This window comes from Branchiostoma lanceolatum, chromosome 1 (assembly GCF_035083965.1).
Source record: "Branchiostoma lanceolatum isolate klBraLanc5 chromosome 1, klBraLanc5.hap2, whole genome shotgun sequence".
In the NCBI taxonomy this organism is placed as follows: domain Eukaryota; kingdom Metazoa; phylum Chordata; class Leptocardii; order Amphioxiformes; family Branchiostomatidae; genus Branchiostoma; species Branchiostoma lanceolatum.
The window spans coordinates 240,055-266,670 of record NC_089722.1 but is presented as its reverse complement, the minus strand read 5'-3'; the positions used below and the strand labels follow the sequence as shown (position 1 = coordinate 266,670).

Below are 26,616 nucleotides of genomic sequence, written 5' to 3'. Positions count from 1 at the left end.
GTACCGGCCCGACGATGTCCTTCCTCAGCCCGGCGGCGTCCTCCCGCGGCGTGGGAGCCCGTACCGGCCCGCTGCTCTCCTTCCGCGGGGACCTCCCCTCAGACCTCCCGCCGGGAGAACTCCTGTGCCCCGGCCGGCCGGTCTCGGCGTCGATAGCTGACATGGCGTCGTCCTCAGGTGTGTGTACGTTCCTCAGGTGTCGCGGACAGGTGTGTTGACTCGGGACTCACTCCACGAGCGGTCACCTGCAAATTTCAACAGAAACAACAGGTGAGAACAAACATCGCGGGGAGTGCGTACCTGTGCGCCAGGTGAGGTACCTGTACAGGTGTGTGGATCGGTGTTGTTTTAACCCCGGAGGTGGAGCACTTGTCGTGTGACGCGGTTTGTGTGCGCACAGCTCAGCCGGGACTCCAACCCGTGCGTGACGCCGCCACTGTAAGTCCGACTAACCCTGGCGCACAATCCCGGCCACAATCCCGGCACAGAGGTACTAACCCTGCCGCGCAATCCCGGCCACAAAAAAGGAGACCCGAAACGAATCCTCTGACATGCCACCGAAGTTGCGCTTTTGGAAAGGTACTTAACACGACTTTCCTCACTCCACCCAGGTGTAAAAATGGGTACCTGACTACAATTGGTGAGGTAAAAGGCAGTGGAAAGAGAGGGATGGGCTCCGCCTTCCAATACCGTGCCCTAGACACAGCGCATAACAACTCACTGACCCTACGGCCTGACAAACACTATGTTTTTACTTTACCTTTACCTTTGTTAACACCTGGAGAAAAGATCCTTAAAGTCGCACAGCTTTCTTCTGCGCACCTGCTATCTTCATCAAGATGTCTTTTATCAGAGCCCGGTGTTTTCGTGAGATGGACCAGCCGATAGTTTAGAGCCCCGCCCGCCTATTTGTTCCCGTAATGACCAATCAGCTAAGCCGAGAGGCGGAACAACCCTAATCCTAACGCTGCTCTCAGATGGAACTTCCCTCAAGCGTGAAGATATCAGACCGATTCCTGTCTGCTACAAACTACTGTAGAAGCAACCTCACTAGATAGCTATAAACAACGCTTTCAGCTGTGTGTAAAGGGTAGGGTTGACAGGTCGTTCGGCGTAATATAACCAGCTGCTGTCGCGACTCGTGCCTGCGTGTTTTACGTCGAAGGACGGTTATACCGGCTATACAGATACTGAAGCTGGTGCGTTACGCCCGTCACACTTGTGCGTTTATACAAGCTTAAGTCCGCAGGAGTTGCGTTTTAACGTGTTTTTGGTTTAGATTAAGTTTGCAGCCGAAGAAGTAATTTCCTTGGTTCTGTAACTAGGCTGTAAAGCGGTAGGTCAAAGTGAAAAGCAACTTCTTCCTCTCAAACTTTACTTAAACCAAAGAAACATTGAAGCGCAACTCATACGCACTTGAATACACACGCAAGTGTGACAGGGCCCTTACGCCGAAGAGTGGTTATACCGACTATACAGATGCTGGTGTCTTACACTGAAGGGCGGTTATACCGGTCGTAAAAATACAGATACATACTTATTCTAACCTCGTAAAAATAGAATAGTGTGTACAGTCACTGACGAAACAGAGTGGATTCCGTCTGAAACGTCGGACCCTGTGCATGAGTAACGTTTGTAACGAGTATCTCATAACCTGGATGTCAGACCTTCATCCAAGCCATGTGATTGGCTGGCAGTGTTTATGTCACTTTTTTTTTTAAAAGAGGCGTAAGAAAAACGGGTAGGTTTGATTTCAAACAGGTGATGCGTTTTGACGTATAGGTAAGGTTCAGGTAAGGTTCAGGTAAGGCCCAGGTAAGACGGCTCAGGTAAGACCGTGCACAGGTTAGGCGCAGGTAAGGCCCAGGCCAGGTAAGACGGCCCAGGTAAGACGGCCCAGGTAAGACGGCCCAGGTAAGACGGCCCAGGTAAGACGGCCCAGGTAAGACGGCCCAGGTAAGACGGCCCAGGTAAGGTTCAGGTAAGACGGCCCAGGTAAGGTTCAGGTAAGACGGCCCAGGTAAGACGGCCCAGGTAAGGTTCAGGTAAGACGGCCCAGGTAAGACGGCCCCGGTAAGACGGCCCAGGTAAGACGGCCCAGGTAAGACGGCCTAGGTAAGAAGGCCCAGGTAAGACGGCCCAGGTAAGGTTCAGGTAAGACGGCCCAGGTAAGGTTCAGGTAAGACGGCCCAGGTAAGACGGCCCAGGTAAGACGGCCCAGGTAAGACGGCCCAGGTAAGACGGCCCAGGTAAGACGGCCCAGGTAAGGTTCAGGTAAGACGGCCCAGGTAAGGTTCAGGTAAGACGGCCCAGGTAAGACGGCCCAGGTAAGGTTCAGGTAAGACGGCCCAGGTAAGACGGCCCCGGTAAGACGGCCCAGGTAAGACGGCCCAGGTAAGACGGCCTAGGTAAGAAGGCCCAGGTAAGAAGGCCCAGGTAAGACGGCCCAGGTAAGAAGGCCCAGGTAAGACGGCCCAGGTAAGGTTCAGGTAAGACGGCCCAGGTAAGACGGCCCAGGTAAGGTTCAGGTAAGACGGCCCAGGTAAGACGGCCCAGGTAAGGTTCAGGTAAGACGGCCCAGGTAAGACGTGAGCGCTCCCGGGTGTGGTTATAATCCCGCAGGTCAAACCGGCGAGCCGATGTCTAAATACCGCGAACAAACATCAGCCCTGGGGGGGGGGGGTGGGTGTACCCTAGCCGGGGTTTAACTGGGCCCCGCTCGGGGGACCCTGCGGTAAACACCGCCCGGAGTCGCCTCGGGTCCGCTCTAAAACACAACGGCGCGGGCCGCAGGAGAGGTGCCCTATTCTCCCACACCGGTCCGCCTGTGTGCCGCTCCGCTTACCCCAAATCCCACCTCCTCGCACAAAAACGTAAATTCCACCAAGTTTAGGATCTCTGCCTCTAAGCCTGCGGAGACAAGAGCTTCCTCCGTCCCCGCGTCGATCCGATTATAACTCAATTACGGCATTACCGCTCCGGGGAGGGGATCCTGCACCGTAGCCTGGGTACCAGACCATTCGGGCGATACGAGACGATAACCCCTTTTGGCCGGGGAAGGTCTTAGCTAGTAGGGGATAGAGTTGGCACCCGATCTCTCTTGACAGCCGAACTCTGATATCTACAGGCCCGTGTGCTATCTGTGGTGGCGGGGCAATTTGCTTCCCGGCCGAAGGATTAGCGGCTGTAGCACGGTGGTCTGGTACCCAGACTTCCTGCCGCGGGGCGGAGTCAGGAGCCGGCCGTGTTTGCTCTCCTCTCCGCCGAGGCAGCCCCGATTGTTCCCCGGGCTAATCCCGGCCGTGTTACCGCTCCGGGGTGGGGATCCTGCCGCGGGGAGGGGCCAGCAGCCCGGCCGTGTTTACTCTGCTCTCCGCCGCGGCAGCCCCGATTGTTCCCCGGCCTAATCCCGGCCACACGGCGCGGAACGCCTCCGCAAACACGCGTAAGCCGCTTGCGGGACCTTCACTTTTCCGCGCCCCACGTTCCCACGCGCCGCACAGGTAGGACTGATCGGGCACGGGGACATTAGCGCGGTGTTTCAGGGTACGGTACGGAAAAATTTAAGGGCGGTTGGTAGGAAGTCTTTTTCTTTCATAAAAAAGAAAAAAAAAAACTTCGGCCAAAGTGATCAAACATCTGTTTAACACAGACTGTAAAACTGGACTACTTCAGGGCATTGGTAAACATCATACAAGCACAAGTATACCCAATAAACTGAGCATAGAAGTACAATGTTCACATATCTACATTATTAAACTACCAAAAACTTTCATCTGTTAACAGAGTGTAAAATACAGGAAGTCTGCAAACAAATACGGGATAAGACTTCTTTGATTCTGTTTTGAATTTTCATCACTCAAAAGTTTGATCGAAATTTTTATGTTCCTCGCCTGCGGTCGACGAAAAATGGCCAGTGTCGGCAGGTTTTTGTCGAGTCACCGGAAACACTAAATTGACTTTTCTCGGCCCGCCTAAGATGCTTACACGGTAGATTTCACTACCTGCTCAAGGAGGGGCCACTTTTAATTGAATTATCGACCGGGCGACTTGTGGACCCCGATCCTTTCTCCGGCCCTCCTCCAGACCAGGATGCCCCGCAGTGCGCGCTAAGTGGATTAAGCTGTTGAGAAGACCTGACTGAAGTTTGCGGTTCTCGATGCGAGTTTTGTTTGTTTGTTTGTGTCCCACAACCGGTAAACCACCTCCAGGCGTAACACACCTGTCCTGTACAGGTAAACCACCTCCAGGCGTAACACACCTGTTCCGTACAGGTAAACCACCTCCAGGCGTAACACACCTGTCCTGTACAGGTAAACCACCTCCAAGCGTACACACCTGTTCTGTACAGGTAAACCACCTCCAGGCGTACACACCTGTCCTGTACAGGTAAACCACCTCCAGGCGTAACACACCTGTTCTGTACAGGTAAACCACCTCCAGGCGTAACTCACCTGTCCTGTACAGGTAAACCACCTCCAGGCGTACACACCTGTTCTGTACAGGTAAACCACCTCCAGGCGTACTCACCTGTCCTGTACAGGTAAACCACCTCCAGGCGTACACACCTGTTCTGTACAGGTAAACCACCTTCAGGCGTAACACACCTGTTCTGTACAGGTAAACCACCTCCAGGTCTAACACACCTGTCCTGTACAGTTGGTACAAGCTGTGTAAGACCGGACTGTAAGGTTTGATCCACTCACACCGGGATGGACCCCAACTCTTATCCATACGTGTGGCGGGTTCTTTAAGTTGCTCGAGGCTCTCCTAAAAAAACAAGAACTCCAGCTTTACATCCCTTCTGAGAGGACGTCCCTAACCGAAGCTAGGTACTCATTTTCACCTGAGTCGAGTGAGGAATATGTGTAAAGGACCTTTCCCAAGGGGACATCATTGGGGCCTGCCGGGGGTTCGAACCCAGAACCTTTAGATTACATCTAGTCAACCCTAACCACATGACCACCGTGCTACCTTATTTAGTTTAGGGTCAAGTTGAGGGTGGGACACCCAGGTGTAAAATGGGTACCTCACTTCGGTTGAGGAGGTGAAAGTTGGTAGAAGGAGAGGGTTTGGCCCCGCCTTCCAATACCGTGCCCTAGACACAGTGAATAACAACCCACGGCCCCACGGCCTCAAAAGGCTACGGGACCTTTACTTTTACACTTCTCGGCCCACCTGTACGCCCGCCGGTTTGTGTGAACACGTGGCACGACACAGAAAAAACTCACTCTCATTCATAACCGCACGTTCGCAAACTTCTCGTCTTGTTTGTGGCGCTTCTAACGGCTGTTGATAAAGGACGTGGCGGAGAGATGACGTCATGACACACATGCTGACATTTGCCTTGCCTGACTGAAGTGTCAAACTTAAGCTTTTCAGGCAGACGCGGAAGGAAAGGTGACCGTCGCGTTAGAAGGCGCGTCACAGTTTTACTCGTTTGTTTTCTTAGATATGTTTGGGTTCCAATATGAATATTATCAAAAGAGCGTTTACTATAGATACTTTGAATACTTTATTTCCTCCATTATTTACTCTTACTACTTTTGATTTTCCCCTACAGAACGAATGGATAAGAGAAGCCCGTGGAAATGACATAACGGGTAACCCTTGACTAGTGATGGGTGATGGTTCTTCTGCAGCACATCTATAGATTGCCCTCATCAGTAGGTGAGATTGAGTTGCCTCATTTTTTATCCTGATTTGAGAAGATTGAAAACACAGACAGCCAGCCCATCCGTGTCATCGCGTGTCTATTCTCCTGTCCTGCTTGAGGCGTCTCTATTTTCTCCTGCGTGAAAAGGCGCGGATTTATTCTGGTGTGTTAGTATCACTCCGCCTGAGCAGGCTGCGACCACTGAGCGACCAAAGATTTGACAAAATAATTTCATGGATGAAGAACAATTTTTTGTACGTTTTGTGTTTTTGTTTGTTTTTTCATTTTAAGGTCATACTTTTACATCTTGCATTATACATCAATTATGAATTCAAGGATCACACAAATCCAAAATACAAAAGCGTGACTGAAAAGACAATAAAACACAAAAAGCGTAAAAAGATTCGATGATGGAGGCTAGAGATCAAGGTAATAAGATGCGCCAAATTGTATCCAGTTGCTTGAATAACTGTTCTCTGGCGTAAAAAGATTCGTTTTTTATCGATGAGATATTTTTATCGCCGCCCCAGAGGAAAGTTGTTATTTCCGAGAGTGAGCCCGGAGTCGGCCGGGTGAGCGCCGTCCCGTTTCCATAACGCCGCCTGTGTGTTTGGGAAATCTTACCGTAATCTTATAATGGCGTCATGAATTCTTAAGGATCAGGGATTGTCTCGCGGCGTCATCCATCCGTGGGACGGTAAGACGGGAGACAGAATCACCACAATAGCGGATAAACAGTACACGGACTTATAACCATCGCACGGGTGTTAGTTTAGGTCCCCTTTACACCAGACGTACTGTACAGCGGCCAACATTGCAGTTGTGTGACTCTTAAGACGGTAAGGCGGGGGGGGGGGGAGAATAACCACAATAGCGGATAAACAACGCACCGACCATCGGCGGATCCAGAATATTGTGAACGGGGGGGCGCAACACTTGACGTGGCCGAAGGCCACGTGTGCGCGGCGCCAGCCGCGCGGGGGGAGAGCACGAGAGGGGGGCAACCCCCCTCTCGTTGGGGGGGTCTGGGGGGCCTCCCCCATGAACTTTTTAAAATCGAGAGGCTCTCTGGTGTATTTTAGAGCCATTTCCTGGGCAAATAATAAGCGAACTAACACTGATTTTTTTAGTATATTTATGTGCCGATCGGAACATTTTATGTCTTCGTCGCGGAAAGGTACATGAAAAATAACGAACATGCCGTGTCTGATGCATGAAGATCCCCTTTTTTTCTGGTTTTCTGCGCGTCCCTGGTTTGCCTGAAGTATTAGCGAGTGCAGCGGCGCGTTTCAGGTCTTCATTTCCCCCTAAGTAGCCCGCCACGAGACCTTTGTCAACCGATTCTGACGTCGAGCAGAAACAAAACAGACCGCGCCGCCATGATGGATGTCTTCGGCGATGTTCGGTGCGGTCGTCGGAATTGTTCGGTAGCCTTTCGCGTTATAATCGGAAGCGCTTCGGTAAATGCTCATAATCCGAAAGTCTACCGAACAATTCCGATGACCGTACCGAACATCGCCGAAGATTTCCATCATGGCGGCGCGGTCTAACAGTTTTGTTCCTTTCTGCTACACGGGGATGAAGGGGATCTTCATGCATCAGACACGGGATATTCGTTATTTTCCATGTATCTTTCCGCGACTCTGTTGGAAGACACGGACACTGTATGATATACAAGTAAATACGTCTTCCCACCAGAGTCAGAGTTGCCGCGGCTAGGGACCGCACGTGTCAACAATCCAAATTTCACACCATGAAATTAGCGGGCACGCCCAGCCACGCGCCACTCTCGCCCGCTGTACTATGGGACCCGGAAGTATCAACGGCGTCTGTGTCGCTAAGTGTCTTTTAAGTGACGCCGGTACAGGCGACCACTGAACTCAAGGCAGGAAGTAAGAATACTGTAGTTTACTCTTCACAAGTTGCATGCTATCTACCTTTAGCGTAAACTACCAGTCCTACAGGGAGTATGATACTATTGTTTTACTCTTCACACGTACATGCTATCCACTTCTAGCGTAAACTATAATTACACGGCTGTTGCCTTACTCTTTACGTACTATCTACCTCTATTGTAAACTACTTCTGGAAATATGAAACTTAAGTTTATCTTTTCACGTGCTATTCAGTTCTAATGTAAACATTGAAGTATGAAACTGTAGCTTTACTCTTCAAACTACTACAGCAAATGTTTTACTCTCCACATGGTGTATGCCATCTACGGTATTCTCTTCTTTAGAACTTTGTACACAACACACAGAATATAGGGTAGTCGCCACCGTCACCGGCTAGCATTTATTGCCTTCTCTAATGGAATAACACCTGAATGACAGTTGAAATAGCTCTAATCGACAATATCGCTTGAAAGAGAATCGGAAATAACACTTATCGACAATAACAATAACACTAGAATGATAACGGAGATAACCTCTGTCTAACAGTTAATGACACTTGAATGAAATCGAAAACGTCTCTAATCGACAATAACACTTGAAGAAATCTTCACTTCATGTGTGTACTCAACGGGGTTATCAAACGTTAACTTCCAAATACTAAGCATCTACGTGGTTCCGAAGATACAGAAGGTACAAAGATACGAGATACAAGAAAGGTCAAACTATCAAAATGAGTACATAATGAGTCTAAACTCTAATCTAAAACTGAGATAATATAATAAAAGATATACATGTACAGTAGCTGCTAACAGAAGATCATACGTCGATAACTAACGTAGGGGTATATCTCTGTCACTCTGAGAGTGGGTTGACGAACAGCATTCTGCGGGGATGCTGTGCAGCGTACATGTTGACTATTGTGTCATAATCGAGTGGAATGTCCCTATGAACAAAAAGCAGAAGGAGGGCGTTGAGACGATCTTCACTCATGGTGCTCCGGTACACATTTTTGACGTACCTGAGTGCTGAGTTTGCCCTTTCTACTCCAGCACTTGTCACTGGGGTCAACATCAGGAGGTGTAGCATTGTGCATACATTGGGGTAAACCCTTGGGTTGCTGGATGGATGGCAGGTGGTTGACTCCAGTGAAGTTGGCTTGTCTTCTTCACCCTGCCACTCTGCTTTCCACAGTCGGAGCTCCTGTCTGAATGAAAGTGGAGATGGCAGGTCCGGCTCGTAGTACTGCTGTAGCTGCAGGATGTGGTCTTCTTGGAGGTTGTGAAGGTTGGAGGGGATAAGCAGAAGAGCGCGGCAGGCAAGGGCTGAAAGCTGCTGGAATCGTGTTGCGAGCTGCTCCACCATGCCGTCCACAAATGGAACGAAGACCGACCTTCTGAAGTAAACTTCAGGCGAGTCGGCCTCGACATTGCTTCGCTGCGTCTGTCGACCACATCGCCGCGGGATGTCCATGGTGTTACCGACCCCCTGCGCCATCTCAGTGGCTGCCTGGAACACGCGTGCGAACTCCTCCTCAGCCTTCCCTCTGATCTCCCGCATCTCTGTCAGGACATGATTGACCTTCTCGTATGCCTTGATCACATCCATTGTGCTACCTTGCAGGAGAGCACTGAGTGACTTGGTAAAGCCAAAGATGAACAAGGCTGTCTGGAACGCACACAGGAATGCAGGCTTGGTGACCTGAAACAACAGCCCACCTGCTTCCGTGCGTGCCTTCGCGTCCCACCCATCCTCCAGTGTGATGGCTTGCAGGCACTCTACCAGTGCGTCGTAGAGCTGGAAGAAATCCTCCAGACAGGTGTGTTTTTCGACCCACCGGGTCTCGCACATTGGCTTGATCTTCTTTTTTGTCAGAGGTGTCAGGTCAGCTGCAGCTCTTCCTTCGTTGACGTCCACAATGGCACTTTCCAGTTCCCGTTGTCTCTTCGGGGAATATTTGAAGAAAAGCCCCACTGCTTTGAGGGTCGCCATCATGCACTGAATCTCTTTCACCTTGCATGCCTTGCAAAGGGCAAGATTCAGATCATGGCTCGCACAGTGGAAGTAAGGGGCTCGTGGTGCGGTTTGTTGGAAATTTGCGGCGCAGCCATTACGGATACCTGCCATGTTGCCAGCACCATCGAAACACTGGGCTCTGCAGTTTGCTGGCTGTAGATTAAGATTCGTCAGCTCGGCAACTATTGTGTCGCATAGAGCGCGCCCAGTGATATGCTCACATGCAGCGAAGAGGAGCAACCTTTCTACAGGTTTTCCATCCTTGGTGTACCGTACAAGTAGGCCTAACTGTTCCCAGTTGCTGACATCGGTTACCTCATCAGCCATGATCCCATAGTGTGAGCCGAAAGGTTGGCTGTCTATTTCACGGACGATTACCTCTAGAATGTATTGTTTCATACATTCTAGCAGCTGGTTTTGTGACGTTTTGGAGACGTACGTTGCATTGCGAGCGCATGTGTCCAGGTGCTCCTTCAGGGCCACATCTCCGGCATCCACCCTCAGCTGCAGCAAGGCATGGAAATTCCCTTTGTTGGAAAGGGGGTCCGCTGAGCTGTCATCTCGATGTCCACGAAGGGCGAATCCTTGCCGGCCACACAGCTCCAGGCATTTTATGACGGAGACAAGAAACGCGCGGTTCTTCTCGACGCGGTTGGTGGACTGCGATGACATGGATAGGTCAATGCGACGTTCAGGATTCTGCATGGTTTCGACGAAGGCTATCATCTTTGCCTGAGACTTCTTGTGGTAGTCGCAGTTTCCAGCGTGCTCTTTGAGGTCTTTTAAGGCGTCCTTCCAGTTGGTGTGCGGGCGCTTCACCAAATTGCTGGCTTGGCCATGTGGTGCGGATGTGGGAAAGAGAACACAGCAAAGACAGTACAAACCATCCTTTGCTGTCGAGTATGCCACGAACTTGAATGTGTCCAACCAGTCTCTCTGACAGTACCTCTTCATGACCCCATCCTGCCGTCGCTTGTCTTTGTACTCTCTTGGAGGGAACTTGTATCCAGTCGGCGGACATCTTTCCTGGATAAGCCGGTACTTGGTTGCATCATCAATGTTACGTATACCGCCCGTGAAGTTGGATATGTCCAAGCCGCGGTCTTCATCACTAGTTGCAACTTGCGGCAACGTGCACGTCGTGGTATCGGCTGCAGTCGATGTCGTAGGTTCAGCGCTACCCTCAGGCTGAGACTCTAGATCTGGCTGGGCGACTGGGCCAGAGTGGGAGGATACAGCACCAAAAAATCTATGTAGATCGGCCTGATCATGTGCCACCTTTTTCTTTTTTCTTGATGCCATAGTTTAGATCTACCTCTCTGGACTCTGGAAAATATGATTAAAACAGATTGTTTACTCCATTGTCATGCTATTTCATGTGCTGATTTATCACCTCATCTTGAGCACGTTAGTTAACAAAAGGTAACAGGAACGTGTCAAAAATCCTGCGTTACTTCACTGTCGGCTATATAGCTTAGCACTGTAAATATAATCTGCTACCTCAGGACAAACGTCAAATTTTCGGCCTGACCAGGACCATGTAAGCGACAACCCTTTATTGCGCAAGTGAACTAATCAGTTTTTTGTTCAACGGTTGTCTTATTTGCTATAAGTATTCAAGCAAGGGCAGTTCAATACTGGTCTTGGCGCCATACGGAAGAAGTGACAACATAAACAATAGGAGGAGTCGGACGATAATCACTGAGGACTGTCTTATAAAGTATACATACAAGAGTTGCAAAAAGTTTGGGCATTACGTTGTGCGCTGTTTGCATCACTGATTCAGATATATGTTAGGAATTCTTGCCATACTTTGTACCGTACAATTGTCGTGCAATAAAGTTCTGTTCACTCATTATATAATGACTTACTTGTTCAGTCGTTCTCGCTTCAGCATGTATCCATCGGCTGCGTCACGATCTGGAGGGCTGACTCCAATGTGGCCGTCGCTCGAAACTAAGATACTAGTAGTTTGTGCAGTTACACTCTAGGCTCTGAGCGCGCGTGGCGGTGTATCAGCCGACGAACACAGTCGTATCAAGGAAAAGAATGAAATGATAGGAGGCTTTCGTCGGCATCTCATTTATTAGGCTAGAACTACGACGTGCTAATTGATAGAAGATGTACCATGCTTAATCACATTTGCATCGGCATCTTTGCTGTATTGTTACGTCTCAGAACTTCGGAAGTCACCGCTATAGTTGTCACCACTTTGTGGCTGCCGCGTTCAGACTTTCTGTCTATGTGGCAGATGTTCAAATTCAGCATGAAGTTCCGTTTATCATGGATGTGAACGAGAGATGTGGGACCATACGACACCTCTGCGAATCATCATGTACCTACTACACTGTGACAAGCATTGCACTGCACGGAGTTGCTAATCTCGCACGTTCATCCTATGTATTGTTTACCCGGTCACGGGTGTACACGAGTAGAAAAAAATAGTCACAAAACAGAACTTCAGAAGGTGTAAGTCTTACAAGTTCAATTATACGTGTACAAGAAAAGGCAATGAATACCTTATGATTCACACCAGTTTATTCTTCCTTGGCGTATGACTAAAACATTTAACATTTTGATATACATTTTCATGAGATGTCCAATGTGCCACTACAATCACATTGCCGTATGGAGGAAGTAAGGATTGTTTCCCTAGGAAGAACGATCCTACCACCCTTCGAGAGGACGTAACATTTGCTTGATTGACAACACCCAGAAAGAACTTTTTGTGTACTACCACCTCCTTGGTACTACAAAGCATCTAGACTTAATGAATTGTTTGTCTCTTACGCTTAACACATCACTGTGAATGCATTTGCGCCTCCCACCGGAACTTTTAATAGACTAGCACATTGACTTGGTCGAGCCATCAAACTTTTCAGTTGTCCAGCAGGCTCGGTATTAAATTTGTGTCATCCGCTGATCCAAAATAAATTGCAAGGATCACGGCGCTCCAACATTTAAATAGTAACATTCATTCTCCTTTTTGTTAACTCTTGAAAAAGGGTGTTACCGCGTACCGGCAGAGACTGACTGTACTGGCGACACAGACGCCGTTGACACTTCCGGGTCCCATACAGCGGGCGAGAGCGCGGCGCGTGGTGGGGCGTGCCCGCTGATTTCATGGTGTGAAATTTGGATTGTTAGCACGTGCGGCGGCCCGTCACCCCGGCCCTGTATACTATAATCCGCGATGCGTGTTCGGGAAGAACTCGTCGTATAACCACAGACTTCCTTCCAATTTTTTTTTTTTTTTCACGGCGCGAACGGGGGGGCGCGCGCCGGGTGCGCCCCCCTCTGGATCCGCGGATGCCGACTTATAACCATCGCACGGGTGTTAGTTTATGAACTTCGTCAAGCGACCTGTCGAATCTTCGTTCGCTGAGCGGTCACGGCATCTAGTGGAAATTTGTTAACACGAAACCTGCACAAGTATAACTTTCAAAAGAAAAAGGTCCATCCGTGGGACGGTAAGACTGGAGGGACAATAACCAAAATAGCAGAAAAACAACGCAATGACTTATACACATCGCACGGACTTATACACAGCGCAATGGCTTATACACATCGCACGGGTATTAGTTAGGACTCCTTTCCTCCTAGAAGGGAGTGTTATTTCCCACTAGATTATGTATCAATGAATACAAAACCAGCCGAATTTTTGCAGAATTCAACAAGGTGTGTTTTGTAAAATAATATGTAACTCACTAAACCCCTGCAGACCCTACCCATGCATTCCCTATACGTATACTCAATTTCTTCATCGTGAATATTTTCGGTATGAATGAGGGTGGTTAAGCACAATAGGTAGGCTAGTTATTGATAAGATATAAAAGAACACATAACAAGACAAATGTTTCTTAACCACCCTGACATTCTTTGTGTAACCTAACTTTTGTCAGGCCTTGTCAGCTACATTGTATTCAGGCATAGGCTGAAGCTTAAGTTGTTTAATTTAATTGATTAGAAAATAGAGTAGAGGATCACCTGGGGAATTTAGTAGAATACTCAATGCCTCTTGATGCGCAATGGACCAGTGTGTACTTTATTGTATACTGTAATAAGTATTCATTTCTACTTCCTAAAATCATTGTCTATTGTAAAATAACTCCCCCCTCTGGAGTTTAGGACTCCTTTAACAACGCACGGACTTATACACATCGCAGGGGCATTAGCTATTAAAAGTCCCTTTCCACCAAACGCATCGTACAGCGGCCAACATTGGAGTTGTGTAACTCTTAATTTCACAATTAGAATATTCAAGATGTAAAAGTATGGTTAAAAAGACAACAAAAACACAAAGCGTAAAAAGATTCGTTCTTCATCGATACATTCGTTGAGCTCTCTGTCAAATGTTTGGTAGCTCAGTGGCCGCGGCCTCTAGTGGTTAAACGGGTCGATCTATGTGAGGGATTAGGTTGGGAGATGACCACAAAATGACCACAATATCAGAAACAACACACAGACTTATATACCTCGTACGCTTATAAGTTACTTAGGGCCCTGTCACACTTGTGCGTATATTCAAGTGAGTATGAGTTGCGCATCAACATTTTTTGGGTTTTAGTAAAGTTTGAAGTCGTTTTTCACTTTTACCAACCGTTGTGCAGCCTGGTTATCAAACCAAAGAAATTACTTCTTCGGCTGCAAACTTGATTTGAAACAAAAACTTGCTAATACGCAACTCATGCGGACTTGCATATACGCACAGGTGTGACAGGGCCTTAATACTAAGTCCACACGTAAAGCTTGCGTGAGAAAAAAGTTAGATTTATTGCTTAAGTTAGAAAGAAACCTGTCATTCGCTTTTCAATATCAACCATGACTGTTTTCTTGTTGGTCAACCTGCTATTTCTAGAATTAGAAAAGTTTATGTTTTTCAAAGCGTAGTAAAAACATTCAATTTGTTTTAATGGGGCAGTGGGCTGGTTTATATTGCAACACGCGACGTAAAATGGTCGAACTTTGCTCCGCTTCTAACGGCCGTTTGCTTTCCGCACCGATAGGTCGAAGTCACAGGTTGTAGATATGATCACGGTACTCCGGATTGAATGAAAAATCTAGTAGAAGGTCTTCAGAAATAAAGATTTAATTTCTTTGTATCGAAAAAATAAATGATGTCGTATTTACAAGTAGCATTTTCGTTAAAAGTACGGTCCAACCGAAGACTGTGCAGAGTAAAGATGCACTTTGTGCGCAGACATGTTTAAGAAAAACGGCAAGGAAACCCAGGGCATCAACACTACATTCGTGAAATAATTGTGAGCAAGAAAATAGAACGATAAGCAAAGACTAGACAAATTTAAAAAAAAACATCTGGAGAAGCCAAAACTGACCTGCGCTCGCGAAGCCCGCGACTTTACACGGAGAGAACCTGCCGACAGCGCAGTCTTCCAACCCGCACTTCTCCCGTTCTGCTGCGGTTAGCGCGCTCCCCTCCCCTGCCAACCTTCTGTGGTGGTTAGCGCGCTCCCCTCCCCTGCCAACTTTCTGTGGTGGTTAGTGCGCTTCCTTTGCTACTTTCCCGTCTGTTTGGCTCCGCTAATTCCTACCTGGCCCAAATTGAAGAGGTGTGTGCCCAGCACCAGCCGATATTCCCCGCGCCGTACCCGGAGCACGTCCCCCGACGCGCCGCATGCCAATGCCGGGCCGTGTTGGTTCAGCGCCCGTTGTTCAGCCCGCCCGGCCAGTCTGCGTCTCAATAGCAGAAAAATAACTCGCCGACTTAAACACATCGCACGGATCTTAGGTTAACACTAAAGCTATATGTGTGGTTCGCATGAGAACAAGTCAGTTTGTTGCTAACGGTAAAACTGCTCCCTCGTTTTGCAATGATTACTTTTATGGCTTGTTGCTCGGTTCTTGGTTAATTAGAAATAGAATTAGAAAGTTTATACATTTTAAGTCGTAGTAAAAACACTTGTCCTACAGGGACAGTCGGTATTGTCTTAGGGCCCGCCTACAGGGACAGTGGGTCCGCCCGTGTTGTCCCAGTTCGCGTTTTCCCCGCCCGGCGCGTGCCCGGACCGCGGCCCGGCAGCTTCCCCCCGACCCGTCCCCGCGCGTGCCCGGACCGCGGCCCGGCGGCTTGCGCTGTTGCCTCCCGCCGAACCGTGCAGGCCGACCCGGGACGGAAGAAAGGGATAACACAACACGGTCTGAGCTGGAAACGCCAAATCCGGACGGTTTCACGGAATTTCGTTCTTCGTGGGAGGGTGAGAAAGTAGAGCAGGGCGAAGGAAAGAACCTTGGAGGACACTAGAGATGTTTTCTACTAAAGGATCCTAAAGCAGCGGCTTTGTGGAATACAAACTGTCCCAAAACTGTTTTCCAGAAAATCGCACTGCCATGACAAAGGAGGAAGAAGAAAGTAAAGCCTTGTAAGTCCGACTTCCCAAGGCTCGGAGGGTGGTTCGGTCTTGTGGAAGGTTTGACAGTTGACAACAGGAAGGTCATGCAAATTACAAACGAAAACAAAAACAAGCTAGGCTTGGCGAGGGAGACTAAAATTCTGGCGTTTTCGGTACGAACTCGTCGTTTGTTCCCCAATTATTTCACAAGTTCTGATGACGATTAATTTGCGGAGAGAGACTCGGGAGCTATAATAGGTTTGAATTCCAGGCTATATAAATGCGGGCAGAAAAGAATACGTTTCGTTTCGGAGCGAAAGAAAAGCAAACATTTCGTGAGAATAAAAACAATGAAGAGAGGACGTTTGAATAAAAACACCAGTTTCTAAAACAAATCCGTCTAACTCGTGCATATATGGTCTTTCGGAGAAATTCTCAAATCATAGCAGAACAGCAGAATACATTTTGAATAGTCGGAGCGCAGTCTGTGTCTCCAGAAAAACAGAACGCCTTTCCCGAGCACAACAGGTTTGTCACGAGTTCTTGAGGCGCGCGCCGCTCTATTTCACCTGCATGGCGCTGAAACAGCGGCGGGAAATTATCGTAAACTCCGCTTCCTGCCCGCGCTATCATGTACAGAACATTCTTAAACACGACAGGGAGGTGGAACATTTCTCTTTCTGACATCCAAATATTATTATATTGTACAGCCGATATACTGTAACCGCCCTTCGGCGTGATCACTACTAGGGGTGGGTACCGGTACATAAAATTCAGGTCAGGTCCAGGTCCAGGTCCAGAGGGTCAGGTCCAGGTCCGGACCTGTACCTGTACCTGATTATAGTAGTGTCGCAGTACATCATATTTTGGAGAGCGAGACACACGTAAAAGTCTCCAAACGTCATGTCTGGAACGATATAGTTTCTTAGGTTCGCACTTTGTCTCAAAATTATAACTTTACTCTCCTCGCCGTCTGTTTACTCATCCTTTAAGTGTTTCTGGATATGATTCACAGCTAACGTCTTCGTAAACGACTCGTTAAATCTGCTGTTTTGTATTTCTTAGACCAGTTATGTGGGCGCCTGCAGGTAGCCTGGTACTATGAATTTTCTAATCGGTCCATAGGCCGGTCCACTGATTTTTTACGGACCGGTTTTTTTGGACCGGTCCATTAAGAAATACCGGTTTTGTACCGGTACACGGTACCGCTACCCACCCCTAATCACTACCATTGCCTGCGAAGCGGGTGTGTAAAGTTATATTCAACCGAACGGCCTGTCAGACCTAACCTTTGCACATCTAGCTGCAAGCATTATTCAAAGCCAACTAGTGAGGATGCACCTACAGTCATGTTGAAAATGAGTCCCATTCTGCAATAGTTCTTAGATAGTTCTCAGTGTTTTGGAAACATTTGTTAAGACTAAGATGCCGATGAAACTGGAAATTAGATACGTACAACGAACAAAAATCACCTTAACGCGTTTTCATCTTGAACTCTTTAAGTTGGAAAGGTTGACCCTTTTTTTATGACATCTTGTATCGTAGGGACTGAGATATTTCTGTTCACAACCTTGTCCTTTTTTTTTAAATCCAAAGAATATATTCGAGCTTGATAGGAAGAAAGTTTGTACAGCAAAGGTATGAAGTAAGCTTCATTTCTATGCAACGGAATCTCGTTGATTTTCCTACTAAAATACAGCATCATAATACAATGCTAAACTTTCTTCCAACACTAAGGTATTCACGGATCGAATTTTCGACGACCACTGTCGCCTTCTTCAGGATCAATAATACCTTAGTGTTGGAAGAAACTTGAGCATCGTATTATGATCACTACCAACACAGATGAGCTTTCATTATAAAATACAGCATCTTTTGTTTTGAATCATAACTGCCATAATTTGATATTCATGGGAACATTTGTACCCGTGGTTATGAAGTATTCTCCAAGTACCGCACTTTTCATCAATAAAACATTCTCCGTGTTCAACTATCCACAAAGAGCGGTTTAAGTCTGAGTCAGAGACTCTCATAGAACCGATACTGAAGACTCCATCAAGATCAAGAACTCTTCTAGAACGACTTTCTATTCAGGGACGAGAACCGACGCTGAGTCAAGCCCCGCGATACCTGTGCAGGACGGGAACACCTTTCAGACAGGAGAGACGAAAGTCCGCAGGATTGGTTCCTTCAAGATCAAAAAGCGATACTTTTACCCACTTCAAGAAAACGACATTGTTTCCCTCACAAGGTCGTTAAGCCTGGCGTCTTGTGAGGAGTCTTGTGAGACGTTGGCGTGCGTCGCGCCTTGTGCGGGGGTAAGAAGGCGCGGGACAGGTGTGCGCCGCAGGTAGGTGTAGCTCCTTAAGACTCGGCAGGGCTGAATGAGCCACAGGTAAAGTTTCTCCGTGAGCCGAACGGAAAGTGCCGGAGTGCTCTCCACGCTGGGACGGGAAGCCTCCACCGGACGGTCCGCAACAGACCGCTCAGTCGTGACGGTTCGATGGGTGATTCATCTATCGGTATTTCTGTCAGATTGAATATATGCAGACACGAGGACATTTGAATCGTTGATATCTGGGCGAGGTCAGAATGTGACGGGGATTAGTCGTCCGGAGTCTCCGAGGGCGTATAGAATGAGTAGTTACTTTAGGGTACCAAATTGTAACGTTACAATAGACGATACATCTATTCTGTCAGGTATTTCTGTCAGATTGAGTATATGTGGATATTTGTAATCGTTGATTACTGACTGAGGCCAGTATATTGCGGAAATCAGAGTTTTTAAGCGCGTTCTATATACATGGCTCTTGACAGTCTTTAGGGCACAATATCAAATCGTTTGAATAGATGATACATCCATCGGTATTTCTGTCAGATGAAATATATGCAGATGTAGATACGGGGGCATTTTAGAATATGCCAAGAATTATAATCAAAGTTTCGTTGTTGTCTCTGGGGTGTGTAAACATGAGCAGTTAGTACGTACAGTCTTTAGGTACCGCATCGTAACGTTTCAAAAGGTGACACAACTATCGGTATTTCTGTCGGATTCAATCTACATGTAGACCAGTTTGACTCGTTGACTGCTGAATGGGGTAGGTATGCGATGGAAATTAAGCCATTTTGAATCGTTAATGACGAATATAACGAAAACGTAAGTTACACCCCGTTATCGTTTCTTAGAGTACCCAATCAAAACGCTTAAACAGATAATGAAAATTTGATAATCGGTATGCACGATTTTGTTAGAAAGAATAAGCACACATTTCCCAAGCCGCTTTAAATCATTGCTTTCCCTCTCGAGGAAAGAAAACGACGGAAATCGGTGGCTACTTAAAAATTGGTACTCTGTGAGTGCCCAACATTGCGCATATGCATTAGATCGTTTAGTTACAGTTTAGTCTAGCACACTATGTGCCAGTACCTAATCTCACATAGGGAAGTTTTTGCAGCCGTTCCAAGCAGGCGGGATTGTTTTATAGCGCATTTTGTCCTTCCTTCCTTAGTTGATTGTGTATTCAGTGCCGTGTGATCACTACTACAGGTGTGAACCTGCATGACATGAACCCTTCTGAGAACCATCGTTTCATAAAGCCAGTTTCGTCCACCAGGAGTGTTAGCATTGCGGCAGGACACTGCATTTTTGTTTTATTTCAAACCGGCCATTTTTCTATAGCTATCATCATCTTAACAATATAAAATACACATGAAGACCGTGGTCTCTGTGACCATACTAACAATCTGGAGAAAACGCTTCTTGTATAATGCAGGTTTTACTGTAAACAACACGCAGATTGCCATCAGCACGCGGTCGGAGAAGAAGCAAAAGTTTTACTTCTGATTCACACTCAGGTCCCTTTTCTTTTTTCGTTTCGTCTCTTGTTCAAAAGGTGTCCTTCTTACATCTTCACATGATAGGTAAGATTATAAAAATGCAAAGCTGCTAAGAACCGAGGGTAATGTCACCCTCGATGAGAAGTGGCTGCTGGTACGAACAATACCGTCACTTGTATTTCGGAAGTTGTGAATATTTATCGAACTCGTTGACTCGAAAGACCGACAACTCAAGCCGAGTTCGGCGCACGAACCGGTGATAGGACCCGTCCTGCGGCCCGACCGTCTGACAAGTACTCTTCAGGGCGCCGGTAGAGCACTCCCGTCCCATCCCGGGTAACTGTCTCCGACCCGCGGGAAGACGTCAGGAGAGACACTTGAGTAGCGGGAGTGACTAGTGGGGTATTCAGTACACCTGCCATAGCCGGGCAACAGGCGGGGTGGCGGCTAACATGTACAGTGCCCTCAGCCATGACACTAGCGGCTTTAACGGGTAAAAACTGTACAACATTGTAGGGACTTTTGTAACCATACTAGACCGGGGCCGGTTTCCTAATCATGACAATGGCTGGGAAACAGGCGGGTGCGGGGTGGTCTCAATTTAACTCCAACACACAAGGAGAAATGTAAATGTGCAAAGGTGCAAATTATTGTTTAACGACGTCTTACTGAGATATCTATTTAAAGCAAGTCTACCTTAGCGTATAAAACAAAGTGACCCCTGGAAATCAGTTACCAAGTCAACTAAAGGGACCACCCTAAAGATTAGAAAATGAATAAAATAAACAAATATCCTTAATGTAATCTGTCAATTGTCTATAAACAGATAAGAAGAACACATTAAACAAGCGACCTTCGCGTATAAAAAGTGAAGGTAGTTTCCGTACAACATCTTACCTTATGTTCTCCAGTAGCGCGAAGGCCGTGTGTGACGCCGCGGCGTTTCAGGCGTCTCTGCGCCGCTGTCGGGGACCGGCAGTCCGTAGCTAGTCCTCACAGGCTGCAAGCAGGGAGACAACATTTACTATCTTTAGAAAAGTCTTGTGTAACGGTCTTAAGCAGACGATGTCTCTCAAGGCATAAGAAGACGTTTAAGTTGTCTGGGTTGAAGGCAATGCGTCCGCACTACTTTCCTCAGTGTCCCTACCCATGAAACCGCAGAATCCGGTGTGTTCAGACACTAGTATGTCACTATGTCCATTAGACCTATAATAATGCATTAGGGACCCGGTATGTACATGCAGTAGTGTACAGCAGGGACGGTAATGCCAGGTTTAAATCCCGTCCATGATCCGGCCTGACTCCAACCGTCCCTTCCCGACAGGCCATGCATACCTGGTCCCTACCAGACTAACTAGGCTCGCTACAGGGAATAATTTGCCAGGAAGTTTGGCCACCGGAGGGTTTCATCAGTTGCGCGGTTTGTGATACCCTTACAACAAATTGACTTTTAAAGTCAGTTAAAAAGCTAAGGTGAAACCGTCATCCTGAATTGAGGTGAAACATGATGCTTTTTGTTAGTAGCGCAATGCGGCTTCGCTACGCCTCGCGTATTTAGCCTAGCAGACCAGCTCACCCTTCACCTGGGTACTCTTCTCGATAAGTGTGTTGGGTTCTTTTACGAGCACAGATTTGTTGCCATCAGCTCCCTCATACACGGCTTTACGTCCCTATCTTTAAGGCCAATCATTCCCCCTATGTTTGCCGAATTCTACTCTCCATTCCCACATAGGAAGGCCTGGTGGAGGCTGCTGCATACTGATCCCGGTACGGATGATCGCGGATTAGCAGAACTAACGCAGCACAGCACGTAACTCAGATCGCACAGATACAGGCTTCAGTAATGGCCGCGTGAAAAGACGTACAAATGAACAGATTTGAGCGAGGATTTTGTCCTACCCGTCGCCATGGAGATGTAGTTTTTGAGTTAAGTTCAGAATAAACATGCGTACAGACGGCACGTATTGTTATCCAGACATTGTTGAACAAAGGAATAAGCCTCGGATCTTCCGTACCAACCTCGGACCGTCTCAAGTTTTCTCCGACTCATCTTCCCTCCCTCCTTAGGCCTTAAAGACGCGGGAAACTTTCCTTTAAAGTCGTGAGTGGCGACTTTAGCCTGCTCACATTTCGGCGGATTTCCCGCCGTATTAGGACATTAGGCTCGCGGCTTGCCGTGACGTGCACGGAACGCTTATCAGCGGGAGTTCGGGACCCCGGCCCGCGGCAAATCTCCCCGCCAGCGGTACACGCTAATCCCGCTTTTAATGATAATGCCATAATGTTTTCAAAGGGCGCCTCACCGGGAAATAATACCCCACCATAATTCGATCACCCCAAATCCTCGTTCAAGACTCTCCAGCGATCCGTTCCCCTGATACCGACATTACCTCCGCATGCAGCCGATATTACCTCAGTCCTCAAGCCGATATTACCTCAGTCCTCAAGCCTATATTACAGCAGGGAAGCCGGCTTACCGTTAGACTAGCGCTGCTACCATCCCCCGAATCCCGGAGACTCCAGATTTGCTCCAAACGTTCGCGGACTTAACGGGAAAACGTGCGAGCTCAGCTCGACCAGTGTTTTTGAGGCAAGGCAATCGAAGCCGGGGTTTTGTTTGCGATGGAAACTTGTTGGGTCGCGGCTCTTTGTGTGGAGTCGCTATTGGCCTGTGTTCTATGGGCGGCTGGAGTGCCGGGCACTGCTGAGTACTCAAGAACCCAGCACGCACCAGAACGTACCGCGCATTCGGTATAACGTACCGCGCATTCGGTATAACGTACCGCGCACTCGGTATAACGTACCGCGCACTCGGTATAACGTACCGCGCACTCGGTATAACGTACCGCGCACTCGGTATAACGTACCGCGCATTCGGTATAACGTACCGCGCACTCGGTATAACGTACCGCGCACTCGGTATAACGTACCGCGCACTCGGTATAACGTACCGCGCACTCGGTATAACGTACCGCGCACTCGGTATAACGTACCGCGCACTCGGTATAACGTACCGCGCACTCGGTATAACGTACCGCGCACTCGGTATAACGTACCGCGCACTCGGTATAACGTACCGCGCACTCGGTATAACGTACCGCGCACTCGGTATGTCAAGTCATAGTTCGTGGTTAAAAACCTGCTGATCGACACATCTTGCTCAGAGTCTCTGACAAAAAGTAGTGGATAATACTCGGAACGTCTGACCGTTTCCAAAAGCATATCCAGTGTGAGTGAGTAACTGGCGTATCTTATTACCTGGATGTCTAACCCCCATGGACCCACTCGGCATACTAGTACAGCCTGGCATCCAAACCTGAGTCTGTTTCGTCCTCTTTGCGTCAGAGTAACGGCCCCTGCATACGCTATATCTTTAGAGACAACTATATATGAACTTGTATACGGGATATAAACCTTCTACACGCGGACACGGCCTCACTAGCTCACGGACTCTTGACGCGCCCAATGGACCAGGCGGCGGAGCGAGCGCGTTTGAAGAAACGGCAAGAAAAACAAATTCAGAGAAGGGTCCTCCAGAAATGGAGTTCTTGAGAAAACGTCTTCAAAGGAAACATGCGGCGTACGAGGGGAAATCTTTAAGAAGTTCTGCGGCTGTTTGTGTTGTTTCTGTAAGAAAGACTGCGACTGTTGGTTTTGCTGACGGCGAGTTTATAAGATTGTGGAGTCAAATCTTACACTTCACTACGCGCTGTGGTCAACACACCTGCCCAACTTAGAACAACTCAACAGAAAGTTGTTTTTGCGTTAACTAAAGGCAGGTTATCAGCACAACCTTTCATACAGCAGGTTAACGTGTTTTACTGTGCGTTATGGAATTAACATTTGATCATGCGAAAACGATCTTTCTATGGTCTTGTTTATGTTGCATCTTTCCCGCAACGTCCTGAAACATACAGGCAACTTTCTCACACCAGAAGACACAAGAAGCGACGTTACACATCGAGCGAAAAAAAACACGCATAAGCTGAAGTTTGTTTTGTCAGAAATAAGCAACCAGCGTTCTCGGCTTAGCGCACAACCTACGCTTTCCTCTAATAACCAGACCCAAAACACGCAGAAATGAATGTTGGCATGTAACCGTGTGTTTAATTAGCCGAACGGAGTTGGTTTCTGTTTGCTGATGTAACGTTAGTTGCACGCCCTGCTTCGCTAGTCCCCCGGTCTTTGTTCCCGGCCTGACTATCAGGTAATTTGTTTAAGCAGGTAAAAATAAAGCCGTCATTTCATGGCTGCTTGCCGCGCGTCACGCCTGCTTCCCGCGCCGTGTGTGGTGGCGTGACGTCATCTTCAGACGACAGGGCACCACAGTTACAAAATTTGTCTCAACTTAAGTATACTTTCCTAGAATATAAATCCCACTAGATGTAACATACACTACTTATACAAACAAAAATAAAATTGAAAAGAAATAAATCGGAATGGAAACTGAGAAAACGATTCTTTCGGTGTGACGTCATTTTCAGACGACAGGTCTCCAAGGTTACATCATCTGTCTCAACGTAAATATACTTTCCTAATGTATAAATCCCAATAGATGTAAACAGCCTTAACCGTTCTAGCTATACAGAAACCAATGCATTTAAAACAGAAAAGACGGAAATGAAGAGGAATAACGGGAAAATATTTCTTTCGAGGTAAAATTTTGATTGAATGCTTTTAAACAAAACCTACTACTTTTCCCCAAGGGAGTGGAGAATTTTGATTTTTTTTGGCTTGTCTATTTGCGTGTCTGTCTGTCTATCTATCTGTGCTTCAGATAAAGGATAAGGGGGTGAAGTCTGCCATCTCTGATCGCCTACAAAGTTTCACAGCTAATGTACAACATGGCATCTTCCTAAGGTTACTGGAGAAGGTCGCGGGTACTTATGACTTATGTTCTTACGTGTGTCGCTCGGGGTCCGGATGTGGGAAGTTAGCCGCACTGTTTATAAAACGTCTTAACTCAAAACTTTAACGGGTGTGGATCAGAGGCAAAATAAATAAAGACGCCTTCTCTACCTGTAAAATGGACTTTACCTGTAAAAAGTAATTTTACCTGTTAAAGAACTGTTCCCGTGGAATCTCAGGTAGATTTTGATCCGCACCGTCGGACGTTACCGGGTCGCTGGCGTGATCTCTACGGGATGAGTCGCTCCTCGTGCCGCCAGCTTTGCTCACCAGGCCCCCTGCAGCTCAGTCTCCGCCCCGATATCGTTTCACCTGCCGAAACAGCGGAATTAGCGGTGGGCTCGCTAATGGGATGTGAGATTTGCCCGGGTAAGCCCGGCCCCTCACCGAGACTTAATGCTTTTCAGGACTAATACCCGCCCTATAAGATTTCCGTAAAGCCCCACTACCGAACGGGGTGGGAGGGGGGCTCGAGTTACGGCTGGATCCGACACTTCCTGATTAAAACTATCCACCAACTCCTGGGTGTTCCAGACCTGGGGTTTCCCCGGGTCTACCGGGACGTTTGTCTCAGTCTCGTCGGGCCCAGGCGCCAGGTCGCCCGTAAGGGCAGCACATCTCGCCCGGTGGACCCAAACGTGCCGGTCTCAAAGGAAGGGGAGACTTTTGTTGTTTTTAGACAGGTGGAGTCAGGTAGATCACAGGGAAAGGAAATAAGGATCAGGGCAGAATGTTTAGCTCAGGAGACAGAAGACACTTCCTTAAAGTGTCCGCTAAAGACGTGGCCTCATCTCTTAACACCTGGTAAAAGCACACGTGCAGATCCTAGGTAATACACCTGTCTGCGGACCAGGGGGCCGTGTGAGCCGGTATTGTGCGCACATTTCTTAACGATATCCTTGTAGAAGAAGTGGCGACAGCTCACGGCGCGAGAGAGCCCGCAAGATTTGAGCAGTTCTTAAAGGAATTAGAGGCGAGGGTAGCTGGTATTAAGACGTAATGGGCCCGTCTCCAAGTGTCACCTGATCAGCGTGCTGATAACGGGGCGAACAGAAGACTTCATAATCATCTAATCCGCGCCATTATTGAGTCATCAGAATGCCGGGCTCGGATCAGCTCGGACGGGCTCGGATCAGCTCGGACGGGCTCGGATCAGCTCGGACGGGCTCGGATCAGCTCGGACGGGCTCGGATCAGCTCGGACGGGCTCGGATCAGCTCGGCCCGTGTTGAGCTCCGTCCTGGTACCGGACAAAGCCGCGGAGTTCCCGGGTTTTACGTACGAGGAAGTGCGAACAACACGAGAACAACGGCGCGAGGTGTGACTAATAGACGGGGATAGGGGGATTATAGTGGGGACTGCCGAGACAGAGGAAGACGCGTTAGAACACATCATGGTAAGACGTTAAGGCGCGGCCACTCTCGTCTTAGGTCGTCGCACGATTTTGGCGTTTTGGTGAAACAACCGCCGGCAAGGATCTTAGATAGCCCTTTCCTTAACAAGACAGCTAAAATTTGCAGGACACAGAGACACGACAGTCACAAGAATGCCCCCCGTTTGCAATCGTACGGTGATCTTACGGCGATCTTACGGACGCCGCACGAGTGATCTTACGGTGACCGCACGGCCTCTGTGCCCGGTCCTCACCTGTATGTGGGTAGGTTTGATAAGTCCTTCTCCGCAGCAGTTCGGCTAGCGACTGAGCACCCCACGCCTCCTCCCCCTGACTTAGTGCGACTTAAGGACTGGTAAGGGCTCGTCTTAAGGAGCGTGGAAATCACTGCCAAGACCAAGAGGCCGTGCCCCTCCCAAAAGCAACTTGTCCGCCCTCCCACTTGACTCCTTGCCGCGCCGCTGGGGCGTGAGGCTGGGCGCGAGCGCTGGGAACACGGGCGGGTGCCCGACACTTGCCGCCCGCCCGTCTCGCTCCGTCGCTCCGGCACTTCACTCTGAATTAG

At 48.2% G+C, this 26,616-nt stretch overlaps 1 protein-coding gene and 1 long non-coding RNA gene across 2 annotated transcripts; both read right to left on the bottom strand.

Annotated features, from left to right (window-relative positions):
* Positions 1-6: 6 nt before the first annotated feature.
* LOC136427671 (uncharacterized) lies at positions 7-26,616 on the bottom strand. The gene is made up of 4 exons (XR_010754494.1): positions 26,306-26,616; positions 24,808-24,971; positions 20,649-20,751; positions 7-245 (listed from the first exon to the last, which is right to left on the bottom strand). It is a non-coding gene; the product is annotated as an uncharacterized lncRNA (long non-coding RNA).
* LOC136428491 (52 kDa repressor of the inhibitor of the protein kinase-like) lies at positions 7,921-12,870 on the bottom strand. The gene has a single exon (XM_066418048.1). The coding sequence runs from the start codon at positions 10,864-10,866 to the stop codon at positions 8,404-8,406; it is 2,463 nt and encodes an 820-aa protein (XP_066274145.1). The 5' UTR covers positions 10,867-12,870; the 3' UTR covers positions 7,921-8,403.

Coding starts and splice junctions, on each gene's coding strand:
- LOC136428491 (XM_066418048.1), bottom strand. CDS start 10,866: ATGGCATCAAGAAAAAAGAAAAAGGTGGCACATGATCAGGCCGATCTA.